Source organism: Peromyscus maniculatus, chromosome 6 (genome assembly GCF_049852395.1).
Source record: "Peromyscus maniculatus bairdii isolate BWxNUB_F1_BW_parent chromosome 6, HU_Pman_BW_mat_3.1, whole genome shotgun sequence".
In the NCBI taxonomy this organism is placed as follows: domain Eukaryota; kingdom Metazoa; phylum Chordata; class Mammalia; order Rodentia; family Cricetidae; genus Peromyscus; species Peromyscus maniculatus.
Genome location: NC_134857.1, coordinates 46,711,332 through 46,735,248, shown reverse-complemented (window position 1 = coordinate 46,735,248; position 23,917 = coordinate 46,711,332). Strand labels below are relative to the sequence as shown.

Genomic DNA, 23,917 nt, shown 5'->3' with positions numbered 1-23,917 from the left:
AGTCTGTGGGGGCATTTTTTGATGAATGATTGACATGGGAAGATCCAGCCCATGTTCAGTTACTGAGCGGTGTGATGGCTGTACAGCCATTTGACATTGTGATATTGAGTTATCATCTACAAATGTGCCATAGCTCTCCTGGGTTATATGCAGCCCATGGGCCCCAGGTTGGACGGGCCTGGTCCTTGTCCCATGGTTCCTTACTATCTTCTAGGCCACATTGCTCTGGGTAAAGTTTCATTCTTGTTAATGTCTATTTCTGGCATCTCCATGGGTTGGGTATCTGTCATGGGAATGTTTGCATCCTGGTGTTCCAAACTGCAAATTTTTTAATTTGGGGATTGGAATTCAGCATTCAGCAAGTTTTGGAGTTTGGAGCATTCTGCATTTCAGATGTTCAGGTAAGGGGAGAGGGCTATTCACCCTGTAACCCGCTGTCAGCTCCTCCCCTTGCCGGGAGGAGTTACTGAGGTTTTACAGTGAGTGTTGAGACCTGACAGGGCCACATCATCACTCTTCTCATTGCTGTGACCAAATATCTGACAAGAAATAACATAAGGCAGGAGGGGACAGTCCCCATCACATGGAAGGCAAGGAGTTGGGAGCAGGCCCTGACTGTGGTGGCAAGAGCTTGCCTGTATCTAGGCAGATTAGGAAGCAGTGTGGGGACAGGAACATCAAGCCTGCCTCCCAGAGACCCAACTCCTCTAGGTAGGCCCCAACTCAGACAGGTTCCATAACTTTCTACAAGAGCGCCATCAGCTGGGGACCAAGTGTTCAAACACATGAGCTTGTGGGAGACTTTGACATCTAAAACATAACATCAAGTCTTTCTCTTCCACTTACTCATCTTCAGGAGTCATTTGGGCTCTTCTTGGGCCTTTAATTTTCTTATAAATGCTAAATTTGCTTATATTAATTTTCAAATGGCAGATTTGACTGGAATAGATCTATTTTAGTAGAATGGACAAGTTTAAGAATCTAAGCTTTCCTGTTCATAGTCTTGGTTATCTCCACTCTATCGCCTATACATGCTCTCATCTTTATAAACACCACAAATTTAAAATATACAAAGCTTAATACAATTCTCTATGTAGTTCTTGCATATTAAAAAATTATTCCTACCTACTTGATGGACTTTTCTTTTCTTGCCTTAAGGCTTTTTGGCTCTTCCCCTTCCTTTAAAGTTTTTTCTTCTATCAATTGCTCTCAGTCCTTTCCCAGATAAATCCACTGGGCCTCTAGTTTTCAGGCTCATTTCTTCACCTGTGTCTGTCTAGACAGAAATTAGAAACTGATAGCACTGAGGAGGGACATGGAAGTTTACCAAGGAAGCTCATGTATTTGTTTTTGTTGTTGTTGTTTTGTTTTTCCAGACAGGGTTTCTCTGTGTAGTTTTGGTGCCTGTCCTGAATCTTGCTCTGTAGATCAGGCTGGCCTCGAACTCAGAGAGATCCTCCTGGCTCTGCCTCCTGAGTGCTGGGATTAAAGGCGTGCACCACTGCTGCCCAGCTGAAGCCCATGTATTAAAATGTGTTTTTCTAACGCTAGCATTCTCTGTTGAGAATGGGTCTGTGTACCTTAGAAGTCAAAAGACCACAGTGGAAGTGCTTGCTGCAGGGTGTGTTCCCGCATGGAGGGCTGTCTAATTCCTTCTGGGGCCTCAGATATTGTGGCCCATGTGAGTATATTTGTGTATGCTCCCTTAAGTCCCTATCATACAATGTGGGCATGATAGTTTTTGACCTAGAAAATTCTCAAAGCCAGTGTCCCTGTTGTTCATCACTGTCATAGATAATTTCCCATGAGCATCTGAGTTTGAATAAGTTGATATTTTCCGAAGGAATGGACCGGAATGTATAATCTACAAAATGTACAAGGAACAAATGAAGAAGTTAAATGGCTGTGTGTGTTTATTTCATAGACCCAATCTATTAAAATTTCAGACTAGCTCAATAAAACCCTTTTTGTATATTGGGAAAATGATGCAGAAGGCCATTCTGGTATATCACAACCATAGCCAGCAACACAGAAAGATACAGAAGTTACTAATTCACATTTAACTATAATATTGAAAAGAACTAAAGGTGATATTGTTAAGAATGATTAGCTTTTTATTCTAACCTTCTTGAGCTTTGGGTTGCTGCTTTTCTTATTAAGGAATAAGGATACCTCCATGGTCTTGGTGTATTTATTAGGGGTTTTCCCCCTTATGTGTATGGAGGTTAGGCTATCAAAAACTCAGTTGAGTATCCTTAAAACTAACAGATACTTATCCATGCTTGTCACTGGATGGTTGTTCCAACAAGTTACTGAGGACTAACCTTTCCCCCTAAACTTCCTGCTGTCCTTAAGGTGATTTCTCTTGTGGCATTAATCTAGCTCCTGTAGCATCTGAGGGGGTTGTGCATGAACATATTTAGCATGGTCCTTTGGCTCGTCATTCTAAGCAAAACTCTGAGATGTCCTCTGAGTGGGCTGGTTCAGTGATATGAACCAATGACCTGGACAAAGGGGAGTGACAGGAAGCCTGGCTTATAACCTAGAACTGTTCTGCAACTGGCAACCAGTCAGGGAAGAGGAGGCCAGGCTTCCAGTGGGTCAGTCTCAGGAAAAGAGCATAACCTGCGTGAAAATCTGTGCACCCAAGGAGACAACATGGCTAGAACATAGATAACCAATAATTTCCATGAGTTTTAGATTGGGTATTATCTAGCACTCCAAGCAGGTGGGTACCTAGGTCACAGGACATCGGAGGAACAGGGAAGGAGCTGACTTTATTGCTTGTCTGCTATGTGTTAGCCTATGTGCTGGGAGTTTTCCCAATGTTATTACACTTATGTTCTTACTGTAGTTCTGTGAGATGGTGCTTTGAAGGTATTTCCTCTGAATCAAAATATTCCCCCCAGGAGGGGGGAGGGAAACTCAGGAGAGTAGCAGCTAAGCAAACTTACAAAGCTCAGGAAGTTCATGAAACATGTATGACTTAGGAAGCCCCAGTAGTTACAATACTGGTGAGATCCCGTTCCAAGGTTATATAAGTAGCAAAGGGTTTCTGGGAGGAGACTCATCAGCAGAGTTGCCTGCAAGTTGAGAAGATAATTCTGGGGATGTAGCTTTCATGGGTTGTCACTTGTGATGGGGTGTACTTTTCTGTGTTTCAGCTGCTTTTGAATAAATGATGCTCTACGAGTAAACCATTACCCATGTTCCTGTTACTAATCCAGTAAACTTGTTGGTTCAGCAAGCTAGACTTGAGTGGAGTAATCTCTTTGCTCACAGCCATCAGTGACTTATCTGGGGTGAATAGATGCCTCTCCACATTTCCCCAGGGACAGAGACACAGCAGGTGGGATGGCCACATTGTCATTTTGTGTTTGAAGAACTCAAGGCATGGAAGGATGAAGGCTCATTTACGTTAGTTTTGAAATTTCCCTTGAACCTCCACGCTCAGAGAAATGAAGCAACTCATCTTTTCCCTTTTCACTCACATTTGTGTTTCATACCCGCTCTTTTGATTATATTCTTTGAAACATATAGAGTGGCAACAATATCTGAATTGACTGAAGAAACAAGCCTTTGGGCATGTCAAAAGAAATCTGTTGGGCAAAATACTTGCTAAAGACTAGTTTTCCAAACACTCATTGAGCTACTAAAGCTTAAATTTAGCCAGCTCCACCAGTCCTACATGGCACCTACTGTATCTGTGCCCGTTACCAATGGAACAGCTATTTTTGTAATTGGGAGCACCTGTCATTTCGTTACAGCTAACTGATGCAAGGCTCTCATTTCCAATGTTTTAAGTTATATGAATGTCATCCTCATTGGTCAGACAGATGGATGCAGAACTTTGACACATAGCTTCTTATTCTGTTATCCTGTCTGGAGCCTTTTATTCTGCGGCTGTCTGTGTATCTGCTTCTGGGGACAGGCTTTTAACAATATTTTTAAAGGCATGCTGTCTTGTGGATGAAAGGATAAAGCAAGCAACGTGGCAGAGATTGATCAGGCTAGAAAAAAAGTATCGACCCTAATGAAATTTTCTACCGGCAAATCCAGTTTAATGATCCAGAGGAAGCCGTCTTTATTGCCCTTTTAATAGTCTGAGCTAGCTGTGTCTTTGGTCCTGTCATGGGAGATGTCTGGAAGTGAAGCTATCTTAATCTTAATGACATTAAAACCGTCTCCTCTTACATCCCAGGCAGCTCCGGGCAGCCCCTAATGCATCTTGGCTCTCTCGTGCTCATCTACATCTGTCAGGTATCCGGTAACCAAAAGGAGACTTTTAAACTTGAATGTGGTGGAGTAAAGTAATTTTCGCAGCCTTTCATCAGCTAAGCTACCTGGCGAAGAGTGTCGCTAACCATGTGCTGCTTTTACCAAAGTACGCACCGCGGTATCTGTTAAAACACGAGGCTGCCCCCAGGGTTGCTGGCAGCTTGCACTGCAGAAGCTGTTAGAAGACTGACTCGTTGCTACAGTCTGTGTATGAAGTGAACAAAAGGTTTATGTATCAGTGCTTTGGTCCCTGAAGCAGAGAGAGGTGGGGCTTTGGGAATGGATTAATCTAATTATTTATTCAGATTTTGAATAGGTGAACAGTGGAAGGTGAGGCTGGTAAGAAGCAGCTCACCGTTCTTTGAGGGATTAAGATCTTGGTTTTCTGTGGATTCCCTCACCTCCTTCTGGCTACCACAAAGTAAACAGCTTTCTTCTTCCATGTCCTTCTGACATGATGGGAACCACAAGCCCAAACCAAGCTTCTCTGAATTGTTTCAGGTTTTCTGTGATGAAAAAGATGGCTGACGTACGTGGTCTCAGTGGTCTGTTGCGAGTGCCCTATGCTCTGTTCTTGTCCCTATTTTACCACTCTAGATAATGTCTGCTTCTGCTGAGTCTTTCTCTGGGGCTTTCCTTCCCATTTGTGAGGTTCTTCTCCACCCTTCACTCAAAGATGTCAGTTTCCCTCATTTTATCTTAGAATCCTCTGCTAAGGGGGGATTTAGTGAGAGTTTTCAATGATAAGACAGTGCTTTCTCTCCATAATCCATGAAAGTGGCTGCAAACACAGGCTACATTAGACAGCTTTGGCTTTATGACAAAGTGGGTGCAAGCTTTCTATTGCATACCGTAATAATGATTTAAAATGATAATGGTTTCCTTCATAAATCCTTGAGTAAGACTGACACAGGAAAAATGTCTCATGCTTACTCTGGCTTGCTCAGCTCCCCTGTTCTTGCACTCACTTGTGATGCACACAAACACTTCCTTGCACTTCAGGGGCAATGCATGCCTACTCTTGAGGCAGAGGGCACAGGAATGTGTCAGTGACAGAAAAGGTGTGATACATTGTCCCTCAAAGGAAACAGTTCTAATCAGGTACAGGAACTAGTGTGACCGAATCTTTTATGTCCTGAATGTGTGCAGATTTTCATTCCAGATTTATGAAGCTGCTCTGCGTTAATGTTAAGGATCTTCTGTCACCCAGGGTGTTAAAAATAATAGTTCACACTTACATAGCACTTAGGATGTTCCTGGCAATGTTTGAAACACTTTGTACGTATGAAAGAATCGATTCTTTAGGACAATTTTATCAAATAGGCCATTATTGTTGTTTTATACATGAGGGAACTGGGAGACAAGGAAAATGAGTAAATTATTAAAAAGAAGCAGGGAGAAGCGATCTTTTGGGGGCTCCTGGGAAAAGTGGGAGAAGGGAATTTGGGGTGCACAAAACTGTCTAAGAATAAATGAAAGATACTGTATTAAAAAAAAAAAACCAAGCACTTTTCACTGGGACAATAGTAAATCAGCCAGTCCCTCCCCAGCCAAGGTTGTAAGCTTCTTGCAGAAAAGAGAGCTACCAAGGCACCCTGCTTGCATGTTGTTGCTTAGGGAAGTGTTTTCCTGGGTTCAGTTGCCCAAGGATTCAGAAGCTATTGAGGCAATGGTCTAAGGGGACTGACTGTTTGCACATCTGGATGTTGGGCATGTGGCGTTGGTTTTACAGGTGCTTTAGAACACTTATGCTGTGGTGCATCCTTAGGTAACCTGGAGGAGAGCCTATGAGGCCAGTGTGCAGCAGAGCTGGATTCCTTTCAGGGAGCCCCTGCGGGGTAAGCATGAAGCTGTGAGGGTGAAACCTAAGTTGCACTGGAAACCCTAGGGGTGGAGATGTAAGGAGTGGGGAGTATCTGCACAGGGAAGCTGTAGGCAGTGAATAGAGACAGCTTAAGATGGAGGACATGAGGTTACAAATGCCAGGCCATAGAAGTAGGGCTGCCTAAGCATATATATGTATACATACATACATATATACATACATACATACACATACATATACATATGTATGTATGTGTATATATACACATATTTCCAGTCAGTGGACCTCCTGCTTCATTCACTGGAGGGGAAAGGCAGGACCTTGACTGTAAACTTGGAGACAAGAAACTTTAACAGGTCTTTATCCTCTTACTCTATCTTTTCTCTAGTCAATGCCATCCTCTGAAGAGTTGGTGCCCTTAGTACCTTAAGCACCATATCATGCATATCATTTAGGTTCTCTTCTGTAGGCACTCCAACCACCAACCAACCTGCCAGCCAGCCAACCAGCCAACCAGCTAACCACCCAACCACCCAACCAGCCTGCTAGCCAGCCAGCCAACCAACCAGCCTGCTAGCCAGCCAGCCAACCAAACAGCTAAATAACTAACCAATCAACCAACCAAAATCCAACCAATCAACCAACCCACTAAACTCACTCCTCCTTTTCTACTTTAATATATATTGCTCTAGGTTTTCAGATGTCTGCTATTTTCAAATGAACCTTCTCTCTCTGTTCCTTTTCTGTTTACTGGATGATCTTTCATTTTAGGATGATGAGTAGACATTCACTTTGGTATTCTGAATCCAGAAGTTCTCTCACTTTTTTTTTTTTCACAAATAAGAAAACCATAAGTAAAGATTGAGAGGCTCTTACTTAATCTCCCACTTTCGCTTGCCATGTGAGTTACTGACCTCCACACTGCTAATTCTGGTAGACGATTCTATGTTCATCTCACCTGATTTTTAAGAAGTATTTGATGCGCTGATCTTTTTCTTTCTTGAGGGGCTTTCTTTACCTCCTTCTTAGGTTACCACACTCTTCCTGTCTTCCTCCAAACTAACGAATGTTGACGAACTTAAGGGCTCAGTCTCAGTCCTTCCTTTCTATTTATTTTACCATGTATACGATTTTATCAGTTCTTAAGACTTTAAACACCATTCATATGCAGACAACTCCCAAATCTACGTCTTTCCATGTCAGGCCTAGCTCCTGAGTTTCAGATTCAGTGTCCAACTTTTTCTTTAGCATCTCTATCTGGCTATCTAATGAACATCTCAAACTTGAGATGATGAACCCAAACCTTCCCTATCATTTTGGCTACACCTGTTTAGAGAAGTGGTTCTCTGTGGGTCACAAGCCCTTTGGTAAACCTCTATCTCTAAAACTATTTATATTACAATTCATAAGAGTAGCAAAATTACAGTATGAAGTAGCAGTGAAAGTAATTTCATTTTGGGGGGTCACCACAGTGTGATTGGATTATAGGATCCCAGCATTAGGAAGGTGGAGAACCACCTAAAGTTTACATCAAAACTTTAGAGCATCTCTATCCCTCCAGTGACTCAAGCCTAAAACATGGAGTCATCCACTGTTCTATTCTTTCTGTCATATCCACAAATAACCTGTCTTATTTCAATATGGTCCAAGCTCAGACCACCTTTGCACTTCATTGGACAACACACTCATATGACCTTGTCATCTCACCTAGATTGTGGTGGCCAGTTCTTAAGATAATTCCTCACTGGGACATTTGCACCAATAATCTATTCACATTCAGGCTGAGGGATCCTTCTGAAATGCAACCCAATGCACATCACGTCTTGATTGAAAACCCAGAGAGCCCCAGGGACCTGGTCCCACCACCTCTCTCAGCTTCTACACTGTCACACTTGATTCTGCTGCACTGCTGTCCCCAAGCACGACAGGCAGCTCTCATCCCAGGGCCTTCACACTTTCCCCAGAAGAAACAATCTCTCTATCCCTCTCCTAGTCAGTCACATGACCCCTCAAGTCATACTCAAACCTCATCTCCCTGTGCTCACCAGCAGCTTTATGAGCATTTCTGTTCCTCATGGCCTGCTTGCTTTCTCTCCCCCATAGCATTTCCCCTCCTCTAATTGTCTACTTTTAAACTTTTTTTTACTGTCATACTGTTGGTTCTTACCTCCTCTCCTGGGTTAAATTTGTCCCACAGGGGTGTGGCTTTCTTCTGTTTAGAATAGCCTGTGCATGCTGTGGTATGCAGTGGGCATGTAATAAACAGTAGTTGAGTGTGAACAAGAGAGAGAACCAGCTTTGGACATGGGTGCTGTGCTCTCCTGTGTTCTTGTTTGGGCTGCTCTGAGTTTCATGTGGTGACATTTAAAGTGTATCCTTTGGTGTGTTGAGAAAAGATCTTGACAGTTTGGTTTTTCTCAGGAAGGGAATAAGGAAATGAGGTGGAGAAACAGAATTGCATCCTTCCTTTCTTAAGATGTTCTTGGTTTTAATATTTCCAATTTCCCTTCTGTTTTGTTTTATGTGAATTCTTGTCAGATGGTGTTTTCTTTGTCTCATTATATAAAAACACTCATTTCTAGTTGGAAATTGGGTTTGTTCTGTAACAATGCTTACAGTTTCAAAGCCAATGATGTAATATGTTTCATTTATTCCAGTAAATGACAATGTTGGTGACGCGTTCTTTCTCTTCCTACTGCTCTGCACAAATCCTCCTATCTGCTGGCCCTTAAAACTCACAACCTGGTTTTCTGTTATAAGTAATATATGGACTATATTTGGATTTTTAAATATTAAGTTTAAAAAGATATTCTTGTTTAGTTTTTATTATTTTTGTATGATTGGGTCAGTTGAAGCCAGTTAGCCTCGTGATTTCTTTTCTGAAATTAAAACTTAGCATGGAGACCCATTAGACAGGACGGGCATGTTTCAGATTGCAGAGACGAAGCTTTTGTGGCATATGTTTTCCAGGCCTTGAACACTGACGGTTACTCCCCAAAGCAGAAGTGACACTTTTAGATGTCTTCAGATTCCCGAGGAGGGTTTGTGGGTGTAATGATAGGTATGAGGAATGCCCACCTGTAATGTATAAACACTGCAAAGATGGCCAAATACCCAACTTTGTAATTTGTGGAGGTTTAAATCTTAAGACACAAGCATATTTCTATACTCTAGTTATCTAGGATATAATGGTATTTTATTATGAATGTTTTCTAGAAGTAATGGAAGGTCTTTTTCTTACATGTGAAATTTAAGTCAGACAGTTTTAAGGTTAGGTATTAAGACACAGAGTATGTGGAGGGAACATGACTGGTAATGTAGTCATCTGGTCTTATTTTTGCGGTGCCTGTTGGCCCCAGTGAAATCCCAGAGCTTTTCTGCCTACCCTTAGGCATTCTGAAGATGATTTTAAGCACTAAACACATCCTATATAGGTTTAATTAACACTCTAAGTTAGAATTCTTCTCCCTCTCCCCACCTGGAGCCTGTACAGCCTAGAAGAAGGCGAGAGTAGTTTGGGGTATGGTGAGTTCCTCTACTTCTCTGTTTCTCTACTTTCTGTACCCCTCCCCATCCCTGGCCCCAATTCTAGGCGCCCTCTAAGAGGCAGTCTGTCATCCCCAGGAGGCAGCACTTAGCTAGCTGTGCCATCCAGGCAGATGGCCCAACACTCCACTTCTAGATTTTCCAGACTAAAGTCAGGTCCCAGGTCACTGTGCTCCTCAGCCATAGGTGTTACATTGAAAACCCAATGGCCCTGAAATTTCCCACCTCAGCCAGGGTTGTGAAGAGCAGCCCGCCCCCCCCCCCCACGGGCGTTTCTTCAGATTTACCTTTCTCCACTGGATCCCTTCTCTTCCCTGCTCTCGTAAGCTCTATGTTCTTGTGCTAGAGTGACCTCCAGATTCCTGGAACTGAGTGGAGAGGGGGTAAAAGGAAAACCCCTTTTACAGAATAATTTCCGTCGTCAATGGAGTCAGGATGCCACCATCCCTCAGCTCCACTACAGCTGATGCCAGCAGTAAGGCTGTGGGGTGTCAGCTCTTCACACTGACTCACACAGAGGCTTTTACTGAAAGTCAAAGAAATGGTGCCATAGTGGGGGAATGCCTGCCAGGCTTCACCCTGCAAGGTTCACTTAAACTGAACAATAGAGGGACGTAGTGACCCTTCTTGACCCTTGGAGAGAGACACCGGGGAACGCCTGTGAAGCGTCCTTACCAAAGGCGCTTAGCTCAATCTAATCATGAGAAGGGCTTAGACAGACTGAGGTTGGGAGACATTCTCCAATACAACTCCCAGGGCATTTTGTTTGTTTGGTTAAGGTCACTGAAGAGAAAATGGGGTAGACAAATCATTTTAGCTGAAAAGAGATTGAATAGTCATAACAAGACATCCTACGCAACACTGTAGGAATCTTTATTTTCTTCCCCTCTCCTTTTTTAGTGCCGGGGTCTCATGGGTGCTAGCCAAGTGTTGTACACTCGGTGGCATCCCTCGGTCTCACTCACTGTGGGATTTTCAGTCAAATTGTCCCATTTTCTTCTCAAGAAAAATAAAAACAAGACAATACAAACACACCCCTTAAAGGACACTGGAGGAAACAGGAATGTGCCACGAGTTCTAGATTGAGGGGTTATATTGAAATTCCTTGTGTATGATGACTGTGTCATTACCAATGTCCCATGTCATTTGTGATGACTCCAAGATACCAGAGAAAGTGTTCATGGGTGAAATGTTCACAGTGAGCAAGAGCGGGCATAGCCCATAGCAGCTTGATCCATGTAGAAGAAGCATATCAAGTGTTCATGCTTCCAACATCTCTGTAATTTTTAGTTTTCTCAAAAACTTGGAGGAAGGAAAACAGTCATGGAACCAGCTCTCAACCTTTTCCTATGAAAACATAGACGTGACTTGTCACCTCATCCTGATATTGCAATTGCATCTTTGGACCTAGCTGAAACTCTAACTTCATCTTATGCATGTAAAATCTTAAAAACATAAGCATATGTAACAACAATAAGCACTTTGAAATATTTATGCTGGATATTACAGTTCATAGGGACAATTCCATTTAAACGAACACAATTCTTCACAACGATGTTTGGAAGAGAATGTGATCTTTCCATTCTTCCTATTTATAAATGGGAATCGGAGGAGTTGGTCTAAGCAGCTCATCCAAATCCACATGGGGCACCTAAGTCCTCTCATTGTATCTTCTCAGCACACCTATAAACATCCAGGACTTTAACAAAACAACCCACTCCCTATTCTTTTGGTACAGAAAATAAGAAGGGGACTGTGAGATATTTGCTAATCCCACTGTGTGACAATTGCAGATTAGGGACTGTGCAGGAGCGCCTTAATGGTGTTCACCCCATTAAGCGTGTATGCTGTGAAACCCTTAGAGACAGTGCCGCTCAGTAATGACCTGCTAAGTTCTGCAGCCTCACCATGCAGCCTAGAGCACCAGCGTGGGTGATGTTAGTCTCCAGTTCTATGCATGCCTCTGCAGATCTGCATGGTTGCAGGGAGGAACCTATGGAAATGGATTCTCCTGAGAGTGAGTCAACATGTCCTCAGAATATTGAGCTATCTCCTGTCACATCTCTAGATGTCTTTCAGGGAACTGACATCCCACAGAGGAAGTGCTCATGAGTCACCGATTGAATACTAAGCAGCTCTGTCTTCACCTGACAGCTGGGGTGAGCAGAAACAATCTCTCATGGTCTCTCTCCACCCTGCTTCTCTCTCTCCATCTTTGTAATGGAAAACAGTTTAAGGTGAAAAGCGGAGGGGGAAAAACGAAAGCAAAAATACCAACATGTAAACCTGGTGAGGTCCACAAACTAGAGAAGACATGCGGCCCTCCTCATTTCTCTTTCTGAATAGGGGCTGACTCACTTTATTTTTACACCTGAATAAAGATGGAGAGATGAGGGAGGTAGAAATAGGAGAGAAAACATAGGAAGTTGCTAAGTTGCATAGAGTATTCTCATGTCCTTTCTCAAGACTATCCAGTCACCACTAAGATTTTATAGAATGACATTAGGAATCCACCTTCCGGCCACTGCACTGTATGATTAAGAACTGGAATTTAGGAAGTAGTTTTCTTTACAGTCAGCTTCTTCCTCCCATATATCCTTCAGCTTTGGCAACCTTAACTTTTCAGCATCCTGTAATTCTTCTAAAGCTCCTTTCTCAGTCCATAGATCTGGAAAAACAGTGTTAGCCAGGGCTCTGGTTCTGAAAGGGATGAACTTGTGATGCATGTACAGAACTTTCGGGCCTCTCTTAACTCTGGGACCCTTTTCACCAGACTCTGTGAAATAACAGCCTATTAGAGTGTGATCTCTGTACTCTGACCTTGCTGCATGCTCATGGGGGGGTGGTGGTGCTGGTGGGGGTCCTACCCTTCTCCCACTCTCCCCTTGCTAACCGGTTAGATTGCATCCCTAAAGCTAGCTCCCAAGGCATATTCCCGTATTTGGCCATGTCCTTATGCCTGGCTAAAACTCCAAGGTCCAGCAATCAAAACACCAAAATCCAGCAATTAAAATTCATTATTTGGCTGCACTGGCTAAGAGGTTCAGTTGGGACTTACCAACTCATCCTAGCAGGCCTCCCCCGCTTTATCTTTAAAAACCACTATTGCAGCGTGCCTGTCTCTGTCTCCATCTCTGCCCTATCCAGAGGCAGCCTCTTCCCCTCCCTCTCGGGAGGGGTAAATAAACCCCCTTTGTGCTGAGAATTTGGTGTCTGGGTGTCTTCTGTGCCGACTCTGTGCCGGTCCCTTAAAATTAGTAACTACCGTGTGATAGTAGTCAAGACATAGAAAGGAAAGAATGGGGGTATGGGACATTCATAACATCTCTCCATGTGTTTTAATTTTTAAAATGAATTATTTTTATTTTATGTACATGAGTGTTTGGTCTGCATGTATGTATGTGCACCACCTGTGTCCCTGGTATTCACAGAGACCAGAGGAGTACACCAGGTCCCTTGGAGCTGGAGTGATTGATGGTTGAAAGCCACCATGTGAGTGCCGGGAACTGAACCTGTGTCCTCTGTAAGAGCAGCAAGTGACCCACTGGGCTGTCTCTCTGGTCTCCCAAGTGTGTTTTTGAAATCTGATCACAAGTGAAACACATGACGACTTAACAGGTTCTTCAATTAGCTGCCGACTGGTGGTCCCCACTCTCGCCTTGAACATGCATTGCATAAGACACGTGAACGGTCCCTAGGTGTGCATCTAGAGAATCGGTGAACTGCAGCTACTGGCCAACTGACACGTCCCTGTGTGTTTCCACTGACCCAGGTACTTTCCGCTGAGTGCTATTGTTCGGCTCTCATATCTCATCCCTATAACAACATCACTCTGGGGAAGGCCAAGGAGGCAGAGGAAGAACGGACCCCAGGACCTCTGAGTACCCTAAGCTTTGGGCATCTGGGTCTTTCCACATGTTTCAGTCCTAATTGCTTTAGCCATCTCTATCGGGTGTCTATTTCTTCTTGTGCTATATTTTAACTGAGTTGATAAGTTGTGTGATTCACGCATTCTATCCACTTATTTCTTTACAAATGTAAGGTGTATGAAAGTGTGCATATGTCTGTGTGTGAGGTCATATGTAGAGGCCAGAGGAGGGCATCTGGTGTCCTGTTCTGTCCTTCTCCCCTGTTGTTCCCTCTCACTGGACGTGAACCTCATCAATTTGATCAGGGTGGCTAGCTCCTGGGATCTCCCTGTCTCCACTCCTCAAGATCCCAGAGTTTCAGGCATGTATGGCCATAGCTGCCTTTTATGTGGTTGTTGGGATTGGAACTCGGGTCCTTGTGCCTGTGTGGCAGGGCCTCTTCCCCATGGAGCCATCTCGCCAGCCCTAATGTAACCGTCTCAGTTATTATCTGTCTGCACAGCAAGCAAGAGGATTACAAGGGCAGTATTTTCGTCACATTTATTCACTCCTGGTTCTCCCAGGTGCCCAGAAAGTGCTTGACACATGGCAGGAATTCAGCTAACATCAACTAAGAATGGGCTGGTCTTCTGTGGTTTTTTGGAGATAACTTTGAAAACAGCTGTCGGCACAAGACCAGCTTTTAGACTGAAGCCTGGAAAATCTGTGATTAAGTTAATGCAGGACAATATTCCAAGGACAAAACAAACAGCTTCTGAGACAATTATATTGCCACCTCTGGCTTGGTCCTTCCACGACCTCACAGACCCTGTTTAGCCCAGTAGCTTGGCCTTTGTTGGGTTATTGTCATGTTATAATTTCAAGGCCTCAGACGTCTCCCATAGTTACCTCTGAGTTATGTGTGTGCGCATTATATGGTGCACTCTCCACAAGTAAGGCCTATGCTTCTTTGCCCTCAAGGTGAGGGAGGTGGTAGACCCGCACCATCAACCCATTCCCACAGTGCTTTGTGTTTTGTGCATTTTTACTTTCAAGTGAGGAACTGAGCCTGACTAGGGACGGTAACCTGTGTCGTGTGACTGCAGACAAAGCCTGGATTTGAAATCGTCTCTTCTGATTTGCCTTCCTGGCTGAAATACCGATCTGATGAGGAGAGCCATCACAGGCCACAGAGAGAAACACCTTGGGGTGAATCTCCGCCTCTCTCCATTGCTGCTTCTCTTTTTTCAGCTTCAGTTACTATTCTGTCAGGCCGGGTTCAAAAGTAATGGGCGTATTTATTTGGTGGAGGGAATTTCCAGGCAGTAACATTCATGCTGTAGTGCTGTTACTGCTGGCTGCCATGAGCCAGGTTCACAGCGAGAGTCAGGGACAAAAGCAGAACAGAAGGAAGTGACAAAGATTTAACTGGGCCTGAAAATGTACAATTTGACATATGTGTTTTCAAAGTTGCAGACAAATCAAATAGAGACAAAGGGGCCGTAACTGTTAAAGAAATCAGTATCACTAACGAAAGCAAAACATTTTGCACAGAGGAAATAGAAGGATGTCTTGTGGGAAAGATCTCATCCATTGAAGCCTCTGGGGTATAAAAATGCAAACTTATCTGAAAGACTTACTTTGAAAGGAAGCCTGGAAAGAGAGAGTAGCCAGGGTGCCTTGCTGGAAACAGGGAAGTGTTTTTCTACACCCAGCATCAATCTACCGCGAGGCCCGTGCTGTCATGGTCTAAGGGGGCCTGCTCACTTCTCAGACTCAAGCAGAACTTGGCATCATCCACATGATATTGGCTTTTCAGGCACACAGAACACAAGAATTCCAAGGAAAAGCCAGGCAGTGTGTGTGTGTGTGTGTGTGTGTGTGTGTGTGTGTGTGTGTGTGTGTGTGTGTGTGTCTCAGGAGGGGAATGGACTCCCCATAGGGAGCCCCTGAGTAGGCTGTGCATGAAGCTGGGAGTGTAAAGCAAGTTGAGTCAGAGACCCCAGGCAGTGTGGGATGTCGGCTGAGGAAGTCGGTAGTGAATGAATGGAGCCAGCTCAGGAGGGAGAATATGTGTGTTGCAGGCAACAAGAGCTCTGGTGCACTGGAGCTCAGATGATGCCGTGCGCCCTGAGTGCTAGACACGGAGCTGTAGGATTTCGCGTTTCCCTCCTGGGTTTTGATCTTGCTCCGGTCAGTTTTTCTTCATGTTCCCCACATCCTACCTTTTGTGGTGGGATGTCTACTCTGTGCCATTGCACATAGGAAGTGTGCAATTGAGTTTATTTTCACAGGGACTCACAGCTAAGAGACTGTCTTAAGAATCACAATTGGGCGGTGGTGGGGCACACCTTTAATCCCAGCAATCGGGAGGCAGAGCCAGGTGGATCTCTGTGAGTTCGAGGCCAGCCTGGTCTACAGAGCAAGTTCCAGGACAGGCACCAAAACTGCAGAGAGAAACTCTGTCTCAAAAAACTAAACTAAAACAAAAGAAAAAAGAAAAATCAGTAGAATCTTGGGATTTTGGACTTTCAAACAGAAGTCGGACAGTTAAGACTTGGGGGCTCCTTGAAGCTGAGCTAAATGCTTTTGTAAGACATGAGCCTCTGGGGGTCAGGGGCAGAATCTAAAATAGTTCCCACAGGCTTATATTTTGAACACTTGTACCCAACTGATGGCAATAATTGGGGAGGGTGTGGAACCTTTGAGAAACTGAGCCTGTCTGCGAGAAGTCACTATGGGCATTCTTGAAAGCTTACAGCCTGGCTCCCAGGTCTGGCCTGTCTCTGGTTCCTGGGATGTTGGAGAGAGCGGAGCCTCTGCTGCATGCTCCCTGCAATGCCTTCCCTGTGATGATGGGTTGCACTGCATGCTCCCTGTGATGATGGGTTGCACTGCATGTTCCCTGTGATGATGGGTTGCACTGCATGCTCCCTGTGATGATGGGTTGCGCTGCATGCTCTCTGTGATGATGGGTTGCACTGCATGCTCCCTGTGATGATGGGTTGCACTGCATGTTCCCTGTGATGATGGGTTGCACTGCATGCTCCCTGTGATGATGGGTTGCGCTGCATGCTCTCTGTGATGATGGGTTGCACTGCATGCTCCCTGTGTTAATGGGTTGCACTGCATGCTCTCTGTGATCCTTCCCTGTGACGATGAGCTGAAATGTCTCGTAGAAATCTCTCAGAACAGTCTGAGTTGTTTCTGCTGGGCACTGTAGTCAGAGCCACACAAAGGGGACTGATCCCCCAGGCTTCTGTTGGAGTGGGAAGAGTTTTTGCCTCTGTGGTCATCCAGGGCATTTTTCCCCCACATGTAGCTCTTGAGTGTTTAAAATGTTGTAGGTCCAAATTATGGTGTGTACTGTGGATTTCAAAGACTTAGTAAGAAAAAAGCAAATTTTCACATTTTAAAAATGACTACATGCTGAAATAATAATTTTGTGGTGCGTGTAGTTAAAATACTATTGTGATGAAATCCATCTGTTTATTTTAAATTTTTTAGTGTGTTTAATAAATAATTTAAATTGCATAAGTGTCTTGCTTTATATCTTTCTGGGACAGCATCATCATATAGCTTGCCAAGGGTTTCTTCTTGCTGTTATTATAATTTTGGGGACAAGGTGGGGGCACCCATCAGGGGTGATAATGAAAGTTAAAGCCTGATGCACTGATCAGTTATAGTTAAATGACATATATAAATTTCAGGTGGCTAAAGTTTTTGTTCTAGAAACTTAACTTGGAAGATAAACTACCTGGGTCCAGTATTTTATAACTGATAAAATACTGACAATTTAGGCTGTTGAAATGTTTTCTGTAGTTTCTTGCTTTCTGAGTTGTTAGGGATATCCTAGATGCCTAAATATCCATAGACTCCTGTTTGAACGTAGCAACAGTGAAAAACATGACTTATGAAGAAATTAATATTTATAGAACTTGCTGCTTGATTAATAAATACTATGGGAATCAATGGGACTAACTTTGGTCTTCCCACTCTTACTTGAAATAAAGACATCTGGGTTGCTTTATGCCTGAACTAGCTCGCAAGAAGGAGAACATGAACAGTGTGAACAGTAATTAGTATAGACATAATATTCAATGATGCAGGAATTTGAGGAGATTAGTTTTGGCAATGAGTTCTAAATGAAAGGACTTGATTTCAAGCCTGTTTTTAAATTGAGTTTTTATTAAAATGTAATTTAAGTTGAAGAAAAAACGTCATATTCTGTCAGTAGATTTTAAAAGTCTATATATTAAAGTGCTTCTTCTTTTGCTATTATTCACAAGTGGTCCACACTTCACAGCTATCTCCATTTCACAACTATAGTGGTACTCAATGGCTTTCTTCCCGGATAATTACCCTGCATTTGGCAACAGCAGAAAAACAAGCCCAAACCCTCCTAGCATGGGACACAGCGTCTTTGCCAGTCCATGGGCAGCGAGACTTAAGTTGCCTTTAACCTTCTCCTATAGTGAGCTCAAGAGAAGAATCTGAAATGCACACTGACTTATGAAGTGAAAGAATGAACAGTTTGAGTTTTATAGAGACAAGGAACTCTCAGTGATTCTACTAGGAGGGAGATATTGTTATAAGAAGGGAGACATGGGATGTGGGGCTGAATTTTTTCCTACGATTGGAAAACATGCCACCATTGCCAGATAGTATAGCGGAGACAGATGGCGTGGCAGCTGCTGTGAAGGAGAGATGCCTTACTACTAGGTGAACCATGAAAAATAACGAGAAGGACGGAAGGAACGGCACACAAGCTCCCCTCTGCTGTCACATCTTCTCATCACCACAAAATGTCTAATTGTATTCCATCAGGTGGCAGATTGCAAATGAAACGCCTTCTAGTTTTCTCCACCGACTGCACACTTGGAATTCACCACCATTCTCTCAACAGGACTTGCTTTTTGTCTTTTGATTTTTTGGCAAGAATGGAAGGAGGGATGGGTAGCAATGACTCATGGGATACATGATGCCCATATACGGTAAAGAAGGTGCAAAGACTGATCTTTTTCTGGCTCAATTGGTTGCAGTTTGATATGCAGAAATTGGCCGAAACTCATCTTGGTTTATTTTAGAGACGCCCCCAATTAACACTGATTCATGCTACAGATCACATAAATGGGGATGGCATTTTAATCAGATTTAAATGGAAGTTATTTAAAAATGTGACTTAGAGGTACCCAAAGCGGGCACACACATGATCTTGACAGTCGCATAGTTTGTGTCCAGTGTTCCCTGTTGGTTGTTTTATTACACTTCCTTGGGTAATCAACAATGGTGAAGGGCTAGTGGTGCCCTGGCTGGGCTGCCTCAGTGGGGAAATGCTTTGGCCTCTTCAGTTTAAAAGAAATGTGCCAACTCTATAGATTTGGAAAGGGATGGTTAAGTGAATGAAGATCTACAAATGCTGAGGCCCTGGAGTTTTGATTCGTATGCACTTAAACAATATCTGCTTAGTAATTACTGTTGTACAACTTAAGCAAATAGAAATGGATTCAACTAAGTTGTGATGTATGGAGACAATAAAGACAATATCATGTAATGATATTAAAGATGTTTTCCTCGCTATTATTTAAAGAAATTGGCTAGGTGAATATCCGAAGATGTTTTTGCCATTTTGTCTAGAGGGGTTGGACAAAGGCTGTAGAGTTACACTGACTGACAGTCACTGAAGGGTCTCAAAGGGTAGTTTTGGTAATACACAATCGGTCTCTTAGGCACTGTTTTAAGAAACACTAGTCATCCTCCAAGTAGACTCCATTGTGTATGTACAACTTCTAGCTATGCACACACACAGGACCTTAATCATTGCCAGCACGAATCTTTTCGTTGTTTGTTTGTTTGCTTTGTTTTTCGAGACAGGGTTTCTCTGTGTAGTTTTGGTGCCTGTCCTGGATCTCACGCTGTAGACCAGGCTGGCCTCGAACTCACAGAGTCTGCCTGGCTCTGCCTCCCGAGTGTTGGGATTAAAGGCGTGCACCACCACTGCCCAGCTCTCCAGCATGAATCTTAACATAGACTCTAGAAGCAACTTTGGAATATCCCCATCTCTGGATTTCAGGATGTCCCCAACCCCCCTGGCAGTCCTTGTCTCTCTACTTCCTTTTTCTTTCTATTTCCCAGAACAGCACTTGCCTCTGTTTGGGTAAAGTCTGTGCTGCCAGGACCAGAATTCAGCTCTGACCTTTCTGTTTGACCTACATATAAGTGATTATAAATTACAAACGATTGCATGAATTTAGATACATGTTGTCAGAAAGCTAGAGCAAGCTACACAGAAGCCATGTGAATGGGACGAGTCCTCATGAGAACTGCCAGAAGAGCACTAAGCCCTCCCGAAGAATAGGCCTCACTTCAGCGGTTTGTAGGCCTGCCTGCTGGCTGAGGTAGGTCCCTGGCTGGGGGTGGGGAGAGATTGCAGGCTACCTTCCAGTATAAGTAAGGTGGGTGATTGCTACCAAGCCAGTGACAGAAGTCTGTGCTTTGTGACTTAATCAGAAGTGGGAAATACCCATCATTTAACACTCTTCAGGACCATAACTCATTATGAAAGAGCTTCCTACTTCCCTTTGTGGAATTTTATATGAACGTCTTAGGGAAAATGAAGTTTTCTCTGGTTTCTGCAGAGGTTAGATAATAATGCATTTGCTGCAAACCCTATCGGGCTCAGGTAGCAGCAATCTATTTAAAAAAAAAACTTGGAAACTTCTTTTAACTAAATCTCAGCATATCATTGGGGTTTATACAAGAGGCACTTAACCTGTTAGCATCACGTAGGTGGAGGATTTCCTTCTTGTTTCATCCACATACTGCAACTACAGTTTTTCTTTGAGAGACCCTTGTAATATGGCTCTCCTTTTGTAGATAAAATGCAGCTTATAGTTCCTGATTGAGGGATGATAAGATAACTCTAAAATTAAAGGTAAAGTAGGATGCAGGAAAGGTGAAGAAAAAAAAACAACAGCAAAACCCAGCTATCTGCTCTCCTATGTATATACATGAAGTAGTTGTAAGACACCATTCCGAAGAGGACACCAGCCACCAGGCACTTCCAATGTGAAATAATTAGCCTTTCAGAATCCACCACCTTTTGGTTAATTTGGTAGTTCTGCTGACTACATGGCTTTAGTGCTCTGTTTTAATGTGTCTTTGTGAATTATGTGACCCCATAGTATCCTTGAAATAAATATCTCTAATACAGTTTATGATTTGCTTTATCAAACAATCTTTGTTTTGACAGATATATATACACATATGTATGATATATAAACATAGTGTGTATATAGATAAAGTTATCTGTGTATAGTTTCTCTGTAGTTGGAAAAGATAAATGGCAAAGCAATAAAAAAGATTTAAAAAAGATAAATGTCTCTCTCTCTCTTTTTTTTTTTTTTTGGTGTGGGTGTGTGGTCAAAAATGCAACCTAGAGAAATTTCTATGAACTTTAAACATTTATATTTTCCTTAATTTCTATGACCCGACAGCAAGGATAAATCTTCACAGAACTGAATTTATTACAACAATGTGAACAGCTTTTTGAATTATCACAAAATTACTTTAAGTGTAATTTTATGTGGACTACACTATTTGAGTGGTTAACAAATTGATAGTCCAAATGTTGTAAAACTTAACAACAACAAAAACCCCAAACCAACCAAATACTCACTGTTCATCTAGAAATATCTCTATCCTCAGGTCACTCTGATCCACATGCTTGGAAATCTCAATAGCCTTTTCTGTTTTGTGGTCCCAAGCCATCTTATTTCCCAGCCATCCCAGGCAGGGTTGGCAAACAAGCACAATGAAGGAAGTGTGGCTTGAGGAATGCTCTGAAAGTTTTCCCAGGGGACAAACTGGTTTTCTGACAGAAGGTGACAGTTGGACAGCTTCGCTGAGCATCCACAGCCAAGCCGCAGAAAAGAGCCTCATTCGAGCATTTCCTGTCAAATCTCCGCCCTCAGCGGCACTCAGCAGTCATTACCCAGGAAACTAATCAGACTTAGCGTCACTGTAGAAAAGGAAGGTCGTCAGAGGAGTCCCTCGGAAAGGATGGTTGTGTTCTAAACCCCTTCTGATTCATGTAATTGTTTTAGTTGATGAACTCACGAAAGTGAAATGAATCTGGAGAAAATGAATACTTTGCAACCAAGAAAAGCCACCAAGAATAAAGGTAGAAGAGGTTAGAAGAAGGGAGAGGAAGAGGAAGAGGAGGAGAAAAAGTAGTCTATCTATCGGCTTTCAGGGTAAATGCAGAGGATAAAGGATATCAGAAAGGTTTTGCTTTTTTTATTCTGTCTTATCAGTCGGAATATTCATTACTTACTGTGAGTAGACACAGTCTTCTGGCTAGGACCAGCAATTCTGCAGCTTCTTATTAAATCCCTTTACTCACCTTCCATGGGGGTGTTGCTGTCTGGACGGTTTGCAAAGACCACGTCCACGTATTCCAGCTGCAGCCTCTGGAGGGAGCCTTTCAGTCCTAGGGGCGGAAGCAGAAAACAGAAGAAAACATAGCAAAAGGCCCGAGGAGTCCAGATGGGAACACTATGAGGAAGGGCTTGAGTTGGATTTCTTTCAAACATTTACTTAAAAACAAACACTGAATTAGTTACAAAAATCCTCTGAAAAGGGCATAGCAAGACCATAGGCAGGAATTATTCACTCGTAGAAATACCAGTCCGAGTTATTTACGGATGAACAACCTTCACAGGAGTTAAGGAAACCAGATGAGAGATGATAGGATCTGGTTTTTAGCGTATTAATGAAAAGAGTTGGCTGAGAAAGCTGGAGGGAAATCCACAAATCCAAGAATCAAACAGCCTAGACCAGTGGTTTTCAACCTTCCTAATGCTGCGACCCTCTCATACAGTTCCTCATGTTGTGGTGACCTCAACCACAAAATTATTTTTGTTGCTACTTCATAAGTGTAACTTTGTTATTGTTATGAATCATAATGTAAATATTCATGTTTTCTGATGATCTTAAGCAACCCCTGTGAAGGATCATTTGATCCCCAAAGGGGTCTCGACCCACAGCTTGAGAAATGCGGACATAGAGAGAGCTGCCCCTTCTTGGGAGGGGAGGAGAAGTTAACGCCTTAGACTTGGACCCAGTTCCAATCTCACTAGGGTGAAATTCACTACTGGGTAGATCCCATGGCCCTTGCTCCCAGGCATTGTTCACAGAGTCTCTGGATCCACCACAGAGTGAGGCAGGAATCTCTCATCTTGGTGTAATAGACTTGGGCTCTCACCTCCACAACTGCTAACTGTGGCCAGAACTATCTATCTATCAGTTCTAAAGGCTGTAGCTTCAGGTGTGGCACGACTTAGCACCAATCCTGCTAGCCAAGAGATTGCCTCCACTATTCACCCTCAACCTCAGGCAAAGAGTTCAAAGAGATTTCATTTGCAAGTCGCTTATGGCAGAAATAGGCGTAGAACTTTGACCTGAAACTCAGTGCTGGGGCTGTGGATCTCCCTGCAGCTAGAGCCTGAGAAGAGCATCCAGGCAGAAGCCTGCATGTCACATGAGGTGCACTTGTGTTCCAGCTGGCATCACCAAGCATGGCTGCAGTGGTCTCAGGCCAGCGGTGGACCACAGCACCAGGCAGGCCAGAGAAGCATAGTTACACAGGTCTCAGCAAGCTGAGATGGGACCCAGAACTTGGCCGCTTTGGCTGGATCCCTTGTGGTGAGGCTCAGGACTGAGTAGAATCCTGTTGTTCCTGACCACAGCTTAGTGATTGTAGATGAGGTGTGTTGGTCCTGCCTTGTTTCAGATGGAGTTTAAATGATCTTGAGGTTGGATTGCCTTCTTTAGGCAGTCCTCCAATCTATCATGTGGAGCACACCAATTGCTGACTTGTAACAAACCTAAGCTAGGGACGACATCTTTCCCAAACAGAACAGCAGCACTGGTTTTGGCGTTACCAGGACTAGCGCTGTCTAGTGTTGGAACAGTGGCAATGACCACAGGCTCCCGAACAAACAGCCTTCTTAGATTTCCCGGAAGACCAGGGACCCTTACAGTGAAACTGGAGTGTGGGCCTGATATTTCAATGCATGGATGTTGTCAGATACTAATAAGTCTCAAGAGCTTCCAGGGAACTATGAGATGTCGGAGGCTGATGATGAGGTAATGTTTATGTGTGGCCTCTTGGACAAGAATTCTAAACAGTGATTTTCTGGAAACTTAATGAACTTCAAGAAAATACAGAGAGGTTGGGTATGGTGACACATGCCTGTCATCCCAGCGCTAGGAATGTTGAGGTAGGCGATTGCAATTTAGAGGTCAGTCTGAGTGACATAATGAGATCCTGTTTCGTGAAGTAGTCAGCTGAGACGGGGACAAATAGTCTCTCCCAGGGAAGAGAACACCAATTGGTTATCCAATACCAAATGCTCAT

The 23,917-nt window shown here is 43.4% G+C and overlaps 1 protein-coding gene across 2 annotated transcripts in view; it reads right to left on the bottom strand.

Moving 5' to 3' along the window:
* The window catches only part of Kcnab1 (potassium voltage-gated channel subfamily A regulatory beta subunit 1), a 368,345-nt gene that overhangs the window by 32,676 nt on the left and 311,752 nt on the right, over positions 1-23,917 (bottom strand). For both annotated transcript variants that reach the window (XM_076574194.1, XM_006972621.4), the window contains exon 8: positions 21,902-21,988. In XM_076574194.1, the coding sequence (XP_076430309.1) occupies positions 21,902-21,988 (87 nt within the window). The remainder of the gene's footprint in view (positions 1-21,901; positions 21,989-23,917) is intronic.